At 38.5% G+C, this 12059-nt stretch overlaps 1 protein-coding gene across 1 annotated transcript in view; it reads right to left on the bottom strand.

The window, feature by feature from the left end:
* Positions 1–9445, bottom strand: part of ctbp2l (C-terminal binding protein 2, like) — a 16713-nt gene extending 7268 nt beyond the window's left edge. Inside the window, exons 1-5 of the mRNA XM_016485588.1 lie at positions 9076–9445; positions 7855–9037; positions 3128–3282; positions 2150–2294; positions 987–1200 (exon numbers count right to left, since the gene is read on the bottom strand). Of these exons, the coding sequence (XP_016341074.1) occupies positions 987–1200; positions 2150–2294; positions 3128–3282; positions 7855–9037; positions 9076–9228 (1850 nt within the window). The 5' untranslated portion in view covers positions 9229–9445. The remainder of the gene's footprint in view (positions 1–986; positions 1201–2149; positions 2295–3127; positions 3283–7854; positions 9038–9075) is intronic.
* Between the last annotated feature and the right edge of the window lie 2614 nt (positions 9446–12059).

Here is a 12059-nt window from a genome sequence, read left to right as displayed (position 1 = left end):
TAATATGGATTATATATATATATATATATATATACATACACACACATACATAGAATAGAATTATTTATTTTAGAATTATACAATTTAAATTTCATCGCTATAGTAATAATTAAAATATTATATGTATTTTTCTAATTATATGAACGTTTCCACCAATGAATTCATAAATAAATAACTTTCATACTAAAGTTAATTTTAAATTCCAAACAAATAAATAAATGCATACATACATACTGTGAGCATTTATAATATATGATATTTTGTATTTTTTCAAAAATTTAGAATACATTTTAGAATGAAAGTACGTGATGAATCATGACTTCGTTCATATGCAGATCACACACAGACCCAGTGTGTTTTTTGGCCTGTTTGTGTAATATGTTGATTAGTAAAGACTATAAAAAATAATAAAGAGATAAATAGTAATACTGTGTCTTGATTCATACATATGAATATATACAGCACTGTATTAAAGCAATAAGCCCCGTGAAGCCATGGTTTCCAGTGAAGTTATAACAGCTAAGGGGCGTTGTTAGCTGTTAAAACCCCTTAGCTGTTATAAATTCACTGTAAACCACGGCTTCACGGGGCTTATTGCTTTTATAAAACGGTTATTCCATATACGTAGTAAGGTTTCACAAAATAAAAAAGAGCAAATAAAGTGTAATGATATTAATAAAAACAGTATTCTTCCACCAAACAATGTAGCTCCTCAGAAACAGTTGTGGTTGCTACAAAGTGGTTGCCGAGCAACACACAAACGTAAACAAAGGTGTATGTTACTTTGTAGAGTCATTTACAACAGCTTCGAACGCGGCTCAGCCAATCAGAATCAAGGACCGGGACTATCCGTTTGATAAATGATATTTTCAGATTATCGGTATGGAAGATCTCAATATCAACCGTTGTCACCATGATTCAGTGTAGGTTTTGACTATAGAGCACACGTGATCAGCCTGAGCCTGTAGTGTGTGGTGTTTGTGCGTGTCTCACCGAAGCCGATGAGTCCGAGTGTTTCTCCGCGGATGCGCGCGGCTCCTGAAGCCACCTCCCGGATCTGCTCCACGCTCTGAACACGCGTGCCCTCCCGCAGCGCCTGATACAGCCACGTGTTCCTGCGGTACAGATTCAACACGTGACACAGCGTCGAGTCGGCCGTCTCCTCCACCGCCGCCGACGGGATGTTACACACCGCGATCCCTGAACACAAACACACACAAACTCTCAGAAACACTGACATAAGATGATATAAAGATCAGTCATCGCTCTATATCTCCAGTAATCTGTCTCAGTAAGATGAGATTGAAATGATCCAAATATACACTACCAGTCAAAAGTTTGGGATCAGAATGATTTTTAATGTTTTTACAGGAGTCTCTTCTGCTCATCGAGGCTGCATTTATTTGATTAAAATTACAGGAAAAACTGTAATATTGTGAAATATTTTTATGATGTAAAATAACGCTTTTCTATTTTAATATACATTAAACTGTAATTTATTTCTGTGATGCGCAGCTGTATTTTCAGCATCATTCCTCCAGTCTTCAGTGTCACATGATCTTCAGAAATCATTATAATATGCTGATTTATTATCAGAGCTGGAAACAGTTGCACTGCTTAATATTTGTTTGGAAACTGTGATACTTTTTTCAGGATTCTTTGATGAATAAAAAGTTAAAAAGAAGAGCATTTGTTTAAAATAGAAATATTTTCTAACAATATACAGTACCATTCAAAAGTTTGGGGTCGGTACATTTTTATTCTTTCGTTTTTTTTGAAAGAAATTAAAACTTTTACTCAGCGAGGATGTGTTAAATTGATAAGAAGTGATAGTAAAGATTTATATTGTTAGAGAAGATTTACATTTTGAATAACTGCTGTTCTTTTAAACTTTTCTTAAGTTTTGATATATTTACGGTAGGAAATTTACTAAATATCTTCATGGAACATGATCTTTACTTAAAATGATTTTTGGCATAAAAGAAAAATCTATAATTTTGACCCATACAATGTATTGTTGGCTATTGCTACAAATATACCCCAGCGACTTAACACTGCTTTTGTGCTCCAGAGTCACATATATGAAACAGTAGGCATTATTGTGTTACTTTGATTTGATTGTGCACTAGTTAGTGTTGATGTTCATTACCCAGCTCTCCGGCTGCTTTAATGTCGATGTTGTCGTATCCGCTGCCGATGCGGATGATGATCCTGAGCGCTTTAAACTTCTCCAGATCTTCTCGAGTCAGTGTGATGCTGTGATACATCAGAGCGCCGATCGCCTCGTTTAACACCTGAGACACACACACAAGCACAGCTCAGAGCTCATCTGCTCACGCACGCTATCCCATGATGCTTCACATGACTCTCACATCCATCGTTCGGCTGTAAATGATGCTCTGATTGGGTGGTTGCAAGTAGTAAATTATTTTTTATATTCTGTCCTACTAATGATTCTATTCCTACTGTGAAATAATCATTGCAGTCAATAAATATTAGCTTATTGTTCCCTAAACACTTTTTTCTAGATCATTATGATGCTTTGGAAGCTGGTCTGAAGTAGTGTTATGTTCGGTAGCTAAACCAAACCTTGAAATGAAATACTTAAAATAAATGCTGAAATAAACTAAAAGAAAATGAGAAATGGTGCCTTGGCAACTAACTGAAAATAAGTGTGTTTATTTATATTTTAATGTTAGTAAAGGTAACTAAAGTATTAAAATAACTAAAACTGAGATTAAAAAAATCATTTTAAAAAACTATATAGACGTTAAAAAAAATTACAAAAACACAACAAAATTACTAAAACTAAGAATGAAAATAAAAAAATAAAAACTATATAGACATTTTTTTTTTTAAAACTAACAAAAATGACAAAAACACACAACTAAATTACAAAAATTGAAATAAGAACTATATAGACATATTTAAAAAAAATTATAAAAATGACAAAAACACACAACTAAATTACAAAAATTGAAATAAGAACTATATAGACATATTTAAAAAAAATTATAAAAATGACAAAAACACACAACTAAATTACTAAAACTAAAACTGAAATAAAAATAAAATAATTAATGCGTCAGTGTGTACGTGTGTGTACTGTGTGTGTGTGTGTGTTCACCTTCTCGTGGATCTCCTGTGTGGACTGGGCGTCACAGAAGGCCACGGTTGCCAGATCTTTGAGGATGGGCATCTCCACCGTACAGTCCCGACCGTCCAGCAGAGCCACCAGAGGACGAGGATGCATCGGGCCGTTCACGATCTGAGGCCTGATACCTACACACACACACACACACACACAGAGAGAGAGAGAGAGACAGAGAAGAACTTTAGTGCTTTTATATTTGATTAATAAATAATATAATAATTGCATAATATAAATACACACACACACACACACACACACACACACACACACACACAGACACACACACACTCACACTCACACCTCATCCCCCAAAAGCACTTAAGGAGATTTCAGAGCATCTGATTTCAACCCAGTGACATCATACAAGAAGTTCAGATTAAGATGAGGGAGAACAAGCCAATCAGAGGCTGAATTCAAAATAGAACACTATTCATGCAGTTTATACAAACAGTAGAAATAGTAGAGCAGTATGCTAGTATGCTATTCCAAACAGTGTTTATCTGTCTGTTTGGAAAACTCTTACTAACACATTTCTGTGCCACCCTGGGAAATAAACATCTGTCAGGAACATAAATGTGATTGTTAATAGGGCAATTTTTCAGCACATTGTGAATCACATTATAAAATCTGATTTGAAACAAGAAAGTATATGAAAATATGATTTAAAAAGACGAATGACATAATCGCTCAACATTTACAGTTTTTGCCCTCATATCAAGTGTCTTCCCATTAAAATATATTTTTAAGATCATACATAAATTCTCTCAACAAAAACAATTACTGAATTAAATTTTTACTATAGCACGACAGCTTAGCATCAAGTCTTTTAAATATACAATCTTACTCTAAACACACTGTATTTATTGTCTTCATGTTTCATCTGTCAGAAAGTACAGTGAACATATCTTCAGCATTCTGTAGTCATGACTAATAACTAATATTTCAACATACTGAATACATGCGCATCTTTATTCAATAATTCAATAAATGTCAATAATTCTTATTTTTATGTATTTGATGTGTTCACCTGACACAAATTAAGAAATGTCATTGGAAAATTTCTTTGCAGTTTGTTCAATATTAAATAAAAACGATAAATAATAACTGCAGTGAACTACACACTGTTTGATCGACAGTGTTTTTTAAGCCTAAAAGCATTAGTCTGAACATCATTCATCAGATCAAGTGTCTGTATCTGCTCAAACGCAGCTGAAGTGTCAGTGCATCCAAATCAGCTGGGGTTTTGGTGATTGTATGAAGTCAGTTCTGCTCAATTCACACAGAATCACATGAACTATCAACACCATTCATTCACAAACACACACAATACTGACTGTCTTCATCTTCAACATCTACCGATTCAGCATTTCAAACCTACAAACGTCTGTCAAACATTCTGATTGTAAAGTGCATTTATGCATCTTTATTTACAGTAAATAACACTTGATTTGATACTTTATATCTAATTCATTCAGATATTTTAAGTATGACTTGAATACTTTTGGGAGTCACTGTATAAGCGATAAGAAAACAGATGAACTGAGAGAGATTACAAAATAAAAATGAAAACAGAAGGGCAAAAGAGGGTGACACACAGTCAGTGCGGATATTCAATATCCAGGAGCCGTTCCATATATCCAAACTCAAAACTGACACATTACAAACATCTAAATGCTGCTGAAATCATCATTAAATGCTACCAAACATGTTTATTTACAAGCATGCAGATGAATGTCTTATATACACATCGTCCTGATCCGTCCTGGAAAGTGAACGATATAAACTCACTTCTCACTGAGGAATCTCATGGGATCTATACTTAAGATTACATAACCACACACACACACACACACACGTCTGTAATCGCTTCAGTCTTTCTACAGGACACGTGCTGAACACATAAACGGACTCATCCCGCTGCACACATAAGCTAATTAACCCTTCCATGCATGTCTTCACTACCCATAATGCACCACAGCCACAAGTGTTTTCTATGTGTAAGCAGGTACAGATGATCCTCCCGCGGGTCACGTGTCACACACACACACACACACACACACACACACACACACACACACACACACACACACACACACACACACACACACACACACACACACACACACACACACACACACACACACACACACACACACACACACACACACACACACACACACACACACACACACACACACACACACGTGTCACTGACCTGCGGCGAGCTCCATCCGGGCGACAGGACGTGCTGAGGTCAGATTGGTCGGTGTGTGTTCGCCGGTGAGCGGCGGACGCTGCTCTGTTTAACAGCACTGCTAATAAACTACTTATGAAACCAACCAACCGAGAGAATTTAAGACTACCAGCAGCCAGCGCAGAGCACCGCCCACTCAACACACACACTTCTTGAGTTTATAAAATGTGTTCGTACACATGCAATCATTAGGAATAGAAATGCAAACAAATCTATGGCAGTTTCATAAGTCTGTCCTCATTTACACACATTATCTGTGATTACAATGTAACCACTGGTTGCCAAGCAACAGACAATTAAGGTGTAAGCATGACAACCAAAAGTCAAATACTACAGGAGCAACTAATGACAGATACTGGAAGAAAGAAAGAAAGGAAGAAAGACAGGAGGAAAGATGAAAGAAGGAAGGAAGGAAGGAAGAAAGAGAGAAAGAAAGAAAAAAGGAAGGAAGGAAGAAAGAGAGAAAGAAAGAAAGAAAAAAGGAAGGAAGGAAGGATGAAAGAAAGAAAGAAAGAAGGAAGGAAGGAAGAAACAAAGAAAAAAAGAAAGAAACAAAGAAAGAAAGAAAAAAGGATGAAAGAAAGAAAGAAAAAAGGAAGAAAGAAAGAAAAAAGGATGAAAGAAAGAAGGAAGGAAGGGAAGAAAGAGAGAAAGAAAGAAAAAAGGAAGGAAGGAAGGATGAAAGAAAGAAAGAAAGAAGGAAGGAAGGAAGAAACAAAGAAAAAAAGAAAGAAACCAAGAAAGAAAGAAAAAAGGATTAAAGAAAGAAGGAAGGAAGGAAGAAAGAAAGAAAGAAAGAAAGAAAGAAAGAAAGGAGGAAAGATGAAAGAAGGAAGGAAGGAAGAAAGAGAGAAAGAAAGAAAAAAGGAAGGAAGGAAGAAACAAATAAAAAGAAAGAAAGAAACAAAGAAAGAAAGAAAAAAGGATGAAAGAAAGAAAGAAAAAAGGAAGAAAGAAAGAAAAAAGGATGAAAGAAAGAAGGAAGGAAGGGAGAAAGAAAGAAACAAAGAAAGAAAGAAAAAAGGATGAAAGAAAGAAAGAAGGAAAGAAGGAAATAAGGAAGGAAGGATGAAAGAAGAAAGAAAGAAAAAAAATACAAAGTAAAGCAAGTTAGAAAAAAAGATAAAAGGAAGGAAAGATAGCAGGGGAGGAATAAAGGAAGAAACGAAGAAAGCGTTTATAGTGAATTATTATTCCTCTGATGAAACTCACTGAATTTTTATTTCATTTTGCAAGTTGAATAAATATTGACATGTTGTCTTTTACAATGTCTTGAGTTGATTTGTAAGCATTTTGTTAGCCCTTTTTACAACCGTTTAGCATTTAACATTGTTTCAACGTTTTTTCAACATTGAACCAACTAACAGTCTTTCAACCATATTTCAATGTTAAAGGTTGGTAAAGTGTCGGCTGTGACAGAACTCATTTACACAGCCTCCTGAACACCAACAACCTTCAGCCTGACAAACTGTCCTCATGTGCATTTAACACACAGAAGAACTTCAAATAGCCTTCATGAATCATCAGCGTTTATCAGCAGTTGGGAACGAGCCTGAACAGTCTCCACCATTTCACTTGTAAATTCTTCTCAAAAACCAAAAATGTCAAGTCAGGCTGAGTTTTCTAGAGACTCTCAGTGTGTGTCTCCGGTTGAGAGACTCTAACGGGTTCTCAGAGGACCGTGTCTCTGCATATCCTATTAACCCTAATGAGATTTTAGGCTCTAAGACTCTTATTAGGCCTGCAGTGAGGAACAGTGCTCAGCTCAAACTGTAAAACACACACTGTTAACTAAACAGAGAGAGAAAACACTACGGTTCTTGTAGATTAAGCGTAATGCATAATCATGGACCCAAAAGGGCCGAATGTCAGCAAGAAAAGGCCCGGGTTAAAGTTGCTTGTAAAGAATCATAAGTTCAGTTTTACTCTGCACCTCTGGCAGTGACAATGTTCGTCTTAAAATTGTAAAACACACAAATGCAGGTCTGAAAAACACACAGTCAACTGCTCATTCATGCACCAGCAGTGAGCAATGCACTTATGAAGCCGATTCTATCAAGTTATTCAGGAAGTTCAGTAGGGATCACAAACGTTGAATCTCACTAGAGGGGGGAAATATACATAGTCTCCTAATCTAAAAACAGAACACTTAGCTAAATCTGCTTTGCACATCCAAATAGCAAAGTCTGCTGTTAGCAGGAGTTTTTGTTTGTTTTAGGAATTGTATGTTTTATTCAACAGCCTCCATATTTCGCATTTACGGTCTACACCATTCATACTACTGAAAACAAGGAACATGTAGAGTACATTTGAAGCAGAAGCAAAGAATAAACAACGCCTAGACTCTAACAAGCACAACCCCAGAATCATTACATGAAGATAAAACTAGCTGCAACAGCCAAGAGAGATGTAGGGACAGGTGGAAAAGACAGAATAAGGTCGTTACTTGTGTCAGGCGAAGCCATGGTGGATATGATGACCGGAGGTCCGGTTCTCCGGGTTTGCTTGTTGTTAGGATTAAGGGTCTGAGACTGGAGGGCTGTAGATGCCGGAAGGATGGTACTCTCCACAGGCGCTGCTCCCTTGCGCATTAACTGAGGGCTGTGATGAGGGCTATGGGTAGGAGAGAAAGGAGGATGGTTTGGAGGGCGCTTCATCAGCTCCATGGGGGTGTACGTACTGGAGAAGGTCTTGGGTACCACTCCTGGGATGGTCGGAGGCTGTTGTTGAGCAGGCAGGGCCGACATGGCCAGGCCAGTGTGGGCGTTGTACAAAGGTCGAGTTTGAGGTAACGCAGTGGTGTAGCCACCCGGACTGACCGGAAGACCTCCCATCGAGCGAACCCCTGGGTATGTTGTGGTTTCAAGGAGATGATGAGATGGAGCACTGCTCGGCCGGCGACCTAGAAACTCTCCCATTCCAGGGGAGATGGACTGCATGGCGCTGGGAGGCTGTTGAATGAGGTTGCTGTCCATGCCGAGTGCCTGAGGCTGCATGTAGAGATCATTGCGATGGCTGAAGCTGTTAGAACGACCACGCATAACCGCAGCACCGGTTGCTCCCGTCTTGCAATTGAGAACCACTCGAGAAAGCACGCGTGCCTGCCCCAAATTGGGAGCAATGGAGCGGACGTCGTGGTCTTCCATCATGGCAAGCATGGATGTAGAATCAAACCCTTGCTGTAGGAGAAGAGTTATAGTGCTTTCCGACAGACCCTCGGAGCGCAGGAGTGCCAGAAAATTCGAATCCACGGTCCTTTTGGGGTCGACAGTGACGCCCGCCGAAAGGTGGTGGCCAGGCATCCCGGTGGTGAGCGGAGCCGGACCAATGCCTGGATCATAAGCAGGGTCATAGGGCATCCTCTGAGTCGCTACGGAGCCATAAGCAGGGTTCCCTCGAGGAAGAGTCCCATCCATGACCGAAGCTGTAGGGTCCACCACAATGCAGGTGGATGCTGGCTGACAGGACTCCAGAGGAAGGCCGTTGACGTCACTGTACACGGAGTGAGACAGTTCGGCCGGAAACCTGGAATCAATGCCGAAGCAAGCGGGAGAAGCGGCTCTACTGCGAATGCGCTGGCTGTCTTGGATCATCTTGATGGCCAGAGAATCCCTGTACAAGCGGCTGATCTCATGAGCCGAGGGCGGGGGTCCCAAACGTTCCTGACCCCTCCTGCGGCCAGGCCATAATGCGAGCCTGATCTGCTCAGCATGTGCTGGTTTCCTTTATAAAAGCCCTGCAGATCTTCAGGTGGCTGGGCTGATAGAGCGATATCAAAAGGGTAGTAATCCGGAGGAGGAACGGTGCCGCGGACAGCCATGAAGTTCCTGCAGAGGTTTCTGTTAGTTTCAATGGAAGCAACCCATTAGCCGTCTTTAGCGAGTCTTAACCGAACCTTACCGTGGCTTCCAAAGAGTTTGAGTGCAAACGCTCGACACAGTACAGACTGAAAGCCTAATGTTTAGTGAATGCATGCACGGGTGAGGAAAGAAGAGAGGACGGTTGTGAGGAGGGGAAAAAGCAGGTGTTTGATTTCACTTCTTATGTTTCCCTGCGAAGGTGTGCGAGGGAGGTAACATTTCACCTGTTCTCTAACCGACATTTCTTTTTTGCATCACTTGAGGTCATGCTATCATGTGACTGGGCAGGTAAACCCTAAATTATTCAGCATTGGAAACATAAGCAAGTCAGACAGAAGAAGAATAGGACAACACAACAGCTCAGTAACACAAACGTACCAACTGAACAGCAAGGAAACACACTTTACATCTATACACGAGCCGGATTCTGGATGCTCTCAGGCATCGAGATTTTATTTGGAGAAAAATAATGGGTGAAAGATGTAAAAAAAGAGAGAAAGCAGAAGGACGACGCATTGGCAATGGGCTCATGCTAATCCAAAGGGGTTTATCCTTCCCTACTGGCCCCACAACAGCAACAAGAGATTAGTCCAAATAAAACCAACTTAATACCACTGTCCCCTAAGACAAACACTCAAACTGTAATCTCATCCTGTCTACAGAACATGAAGGGACCGTTTTTTGTCCAGTGACGGCAATATAAAGAAACCAATACAAATCTATAGCGCGATTGGGTGGCAAGTCGCCATACTTGCACGGTGTTAGGATGCAGTCAACCGGTGTTAATCCTCACACACAGATCAGGGCAGAACGCGTTAATGCTGAACACACTTACTCAAAAATGATGTCCAACATGGACAGTTTGGGCTATTTGGTCTATATTCATGCTACACATTTGTTAGTCCAGGGTTCATTAAATTCAAGTGGTGCAATGTAGGTGGCTTCACATTGTATTTTTGTAACAATGACCTTTATGCATCGGTATAGCAAAAGCACAAGAAGTTTTATTTTACTATAACCCATCTCCGTTAGGGTTATACAGATGTTTAAGGAAACCTCAAATTAAAAATGCACCAAATTATTGCGCCACTTGAGAAGGGCTGACCCTTTATCTACATACGATTTGTGTAGGAAGAAATGCATTTTAAGCTGTAAAAAATATTGTGATAAACTTGCACATTCTATATGTCGCTTAGCAATCATAGAGTATGTACAGTAACTATAGAACTATATTACTTTGTTTATTCCAATTATTATTTAAAAAATACAACTATTTATTGAAAATGTGTGTCTTTTTTCATCACAATTTGTGTCTTATCTTCCTAAGGGTTCTTCTAAGGTACAATGCGAAGTGTAAAATAACTTTATGCTTTCAGCAGTGTCATGATAAATAGTTCACAATCCTTTCAGAGTTCAGAAATATCTGCAAGAACGGCCCAACAAACATGAACATATCTGACAGCAGCTCCCTGAAAATAGAGCTGATCTTTCTTTAAAGGCAAACTCTCAAAATAAACCCAGCAGACCAAAAACACGTCTCCAGTGACTGTACGAATGCTTAGAGAGTGGAACGATATTACCACAATCACAGTGCCACAGGACCTTTCTGCAAAAGAAGAATATTATACAAACATTATATAAACGGATGTAGATGATATTAAACCTTCCAAAATATGCATGCACTTTTTATTCCTAGAATCAGAATTCCTAATTTTTAGTAAACAGCATTTACTAAGAATTTTTTTAAGCAATCACATGATGAACAATAAAATCACCAAGAAATCCCTTAGAAATACACTGACGGAGGGGAATGTCTAGAGACTAGTGGTCCTTGTGTTACTTTAGTTCAAATTAAGAAAAGTCGATCTCTCATACTCGATTTGTACAATGTGATTCTTAAGGAAATGTATGATTTTTAGAAAATAAATAAGCATGAAGAAAAGTCCACCCATAAAACCAATTATCAATGGACTGTGAGCAGAATTACCCACCAATTCACCAAAACTTAAAAAGTTACGAATTGCCATGACATACGGCGCATGTTCTAAGAAATGTTTTTTGTAATAAACCTTTAAATAATGTTAGAATCACGACAAGAAAACTGGACATTTTAATGTTCTTAGAATATTAAACAAAATTTAAACAAAGTTATATTTTGGGTTAAATAAAGTCAGTAGAACGTTGTAAAAATGTTTTTATAAAACGGAGAGTTCCGGTGCTTGATTCTGATTGGCTGAGCCGCGTTCGAAGCTGTTGTAAATGACTCTACAAAGTAACATACACCTTTGTTTACGTTTGTGTGTTGCTCGGCAACCACTTTGTAGCAACCACAACTGTTTCTGAGGAGCTACATTGTTTGGTGGAAGAATACTGTTTTTATTAATATCATTACACTTTATTTGCTGTTTTATTTTGTGAAACCTTACTACGTATATGGAATAACCGTTTTATAAAAGCAATAAGCCCTGTGAAGGCCAAAATTCACTGTAAACCACGGCTTCTTGGGGCTTATTGCTTTATTGTAATGTTTACATAACGTTATAAACAAAACAAGAAAACTGGACATTTCAACGTTCTTAGAATATTAAAAATAAACACAAATCACGTTACATTTTGGGTCAAATAAAGTTAGTAGAACTCGTAAGAAGTAAGAAGCGTTTTTGTAACCTTTAAATAACGTTATAATCGCGTCAAGAAAACTGGACATTTCAACGTTTTAGAAACATTTCAAAACAATGTTCCCACAATGTTTTTCTAACCTAAATTTGTTACCTGGGCACCTAGCAACCAC

Source organism: Sinocyclocheilus anshuiensis, unplaced genomic scaffold, assembly GCF_001515605.1.
Source record: "Sinocyclocheilus anshuiensis isolate Anshui unplaced genomic scaffold, SAMN03320099.WGS_v1.1 scaffold241, whole genome shotgun sequence".
Classification (NCBI taxonomy): domain Eukaryota; kingdom Metazoa; phylum Chordata; class Actinopteri; order Cypriniformes; family Cyprinidae; genus Sinocyclocheilus; species Sinocyclocheilus anshuiensis.
This window is presented reverse-complemented; position numbering and strand designations above follow the sequence as displayed.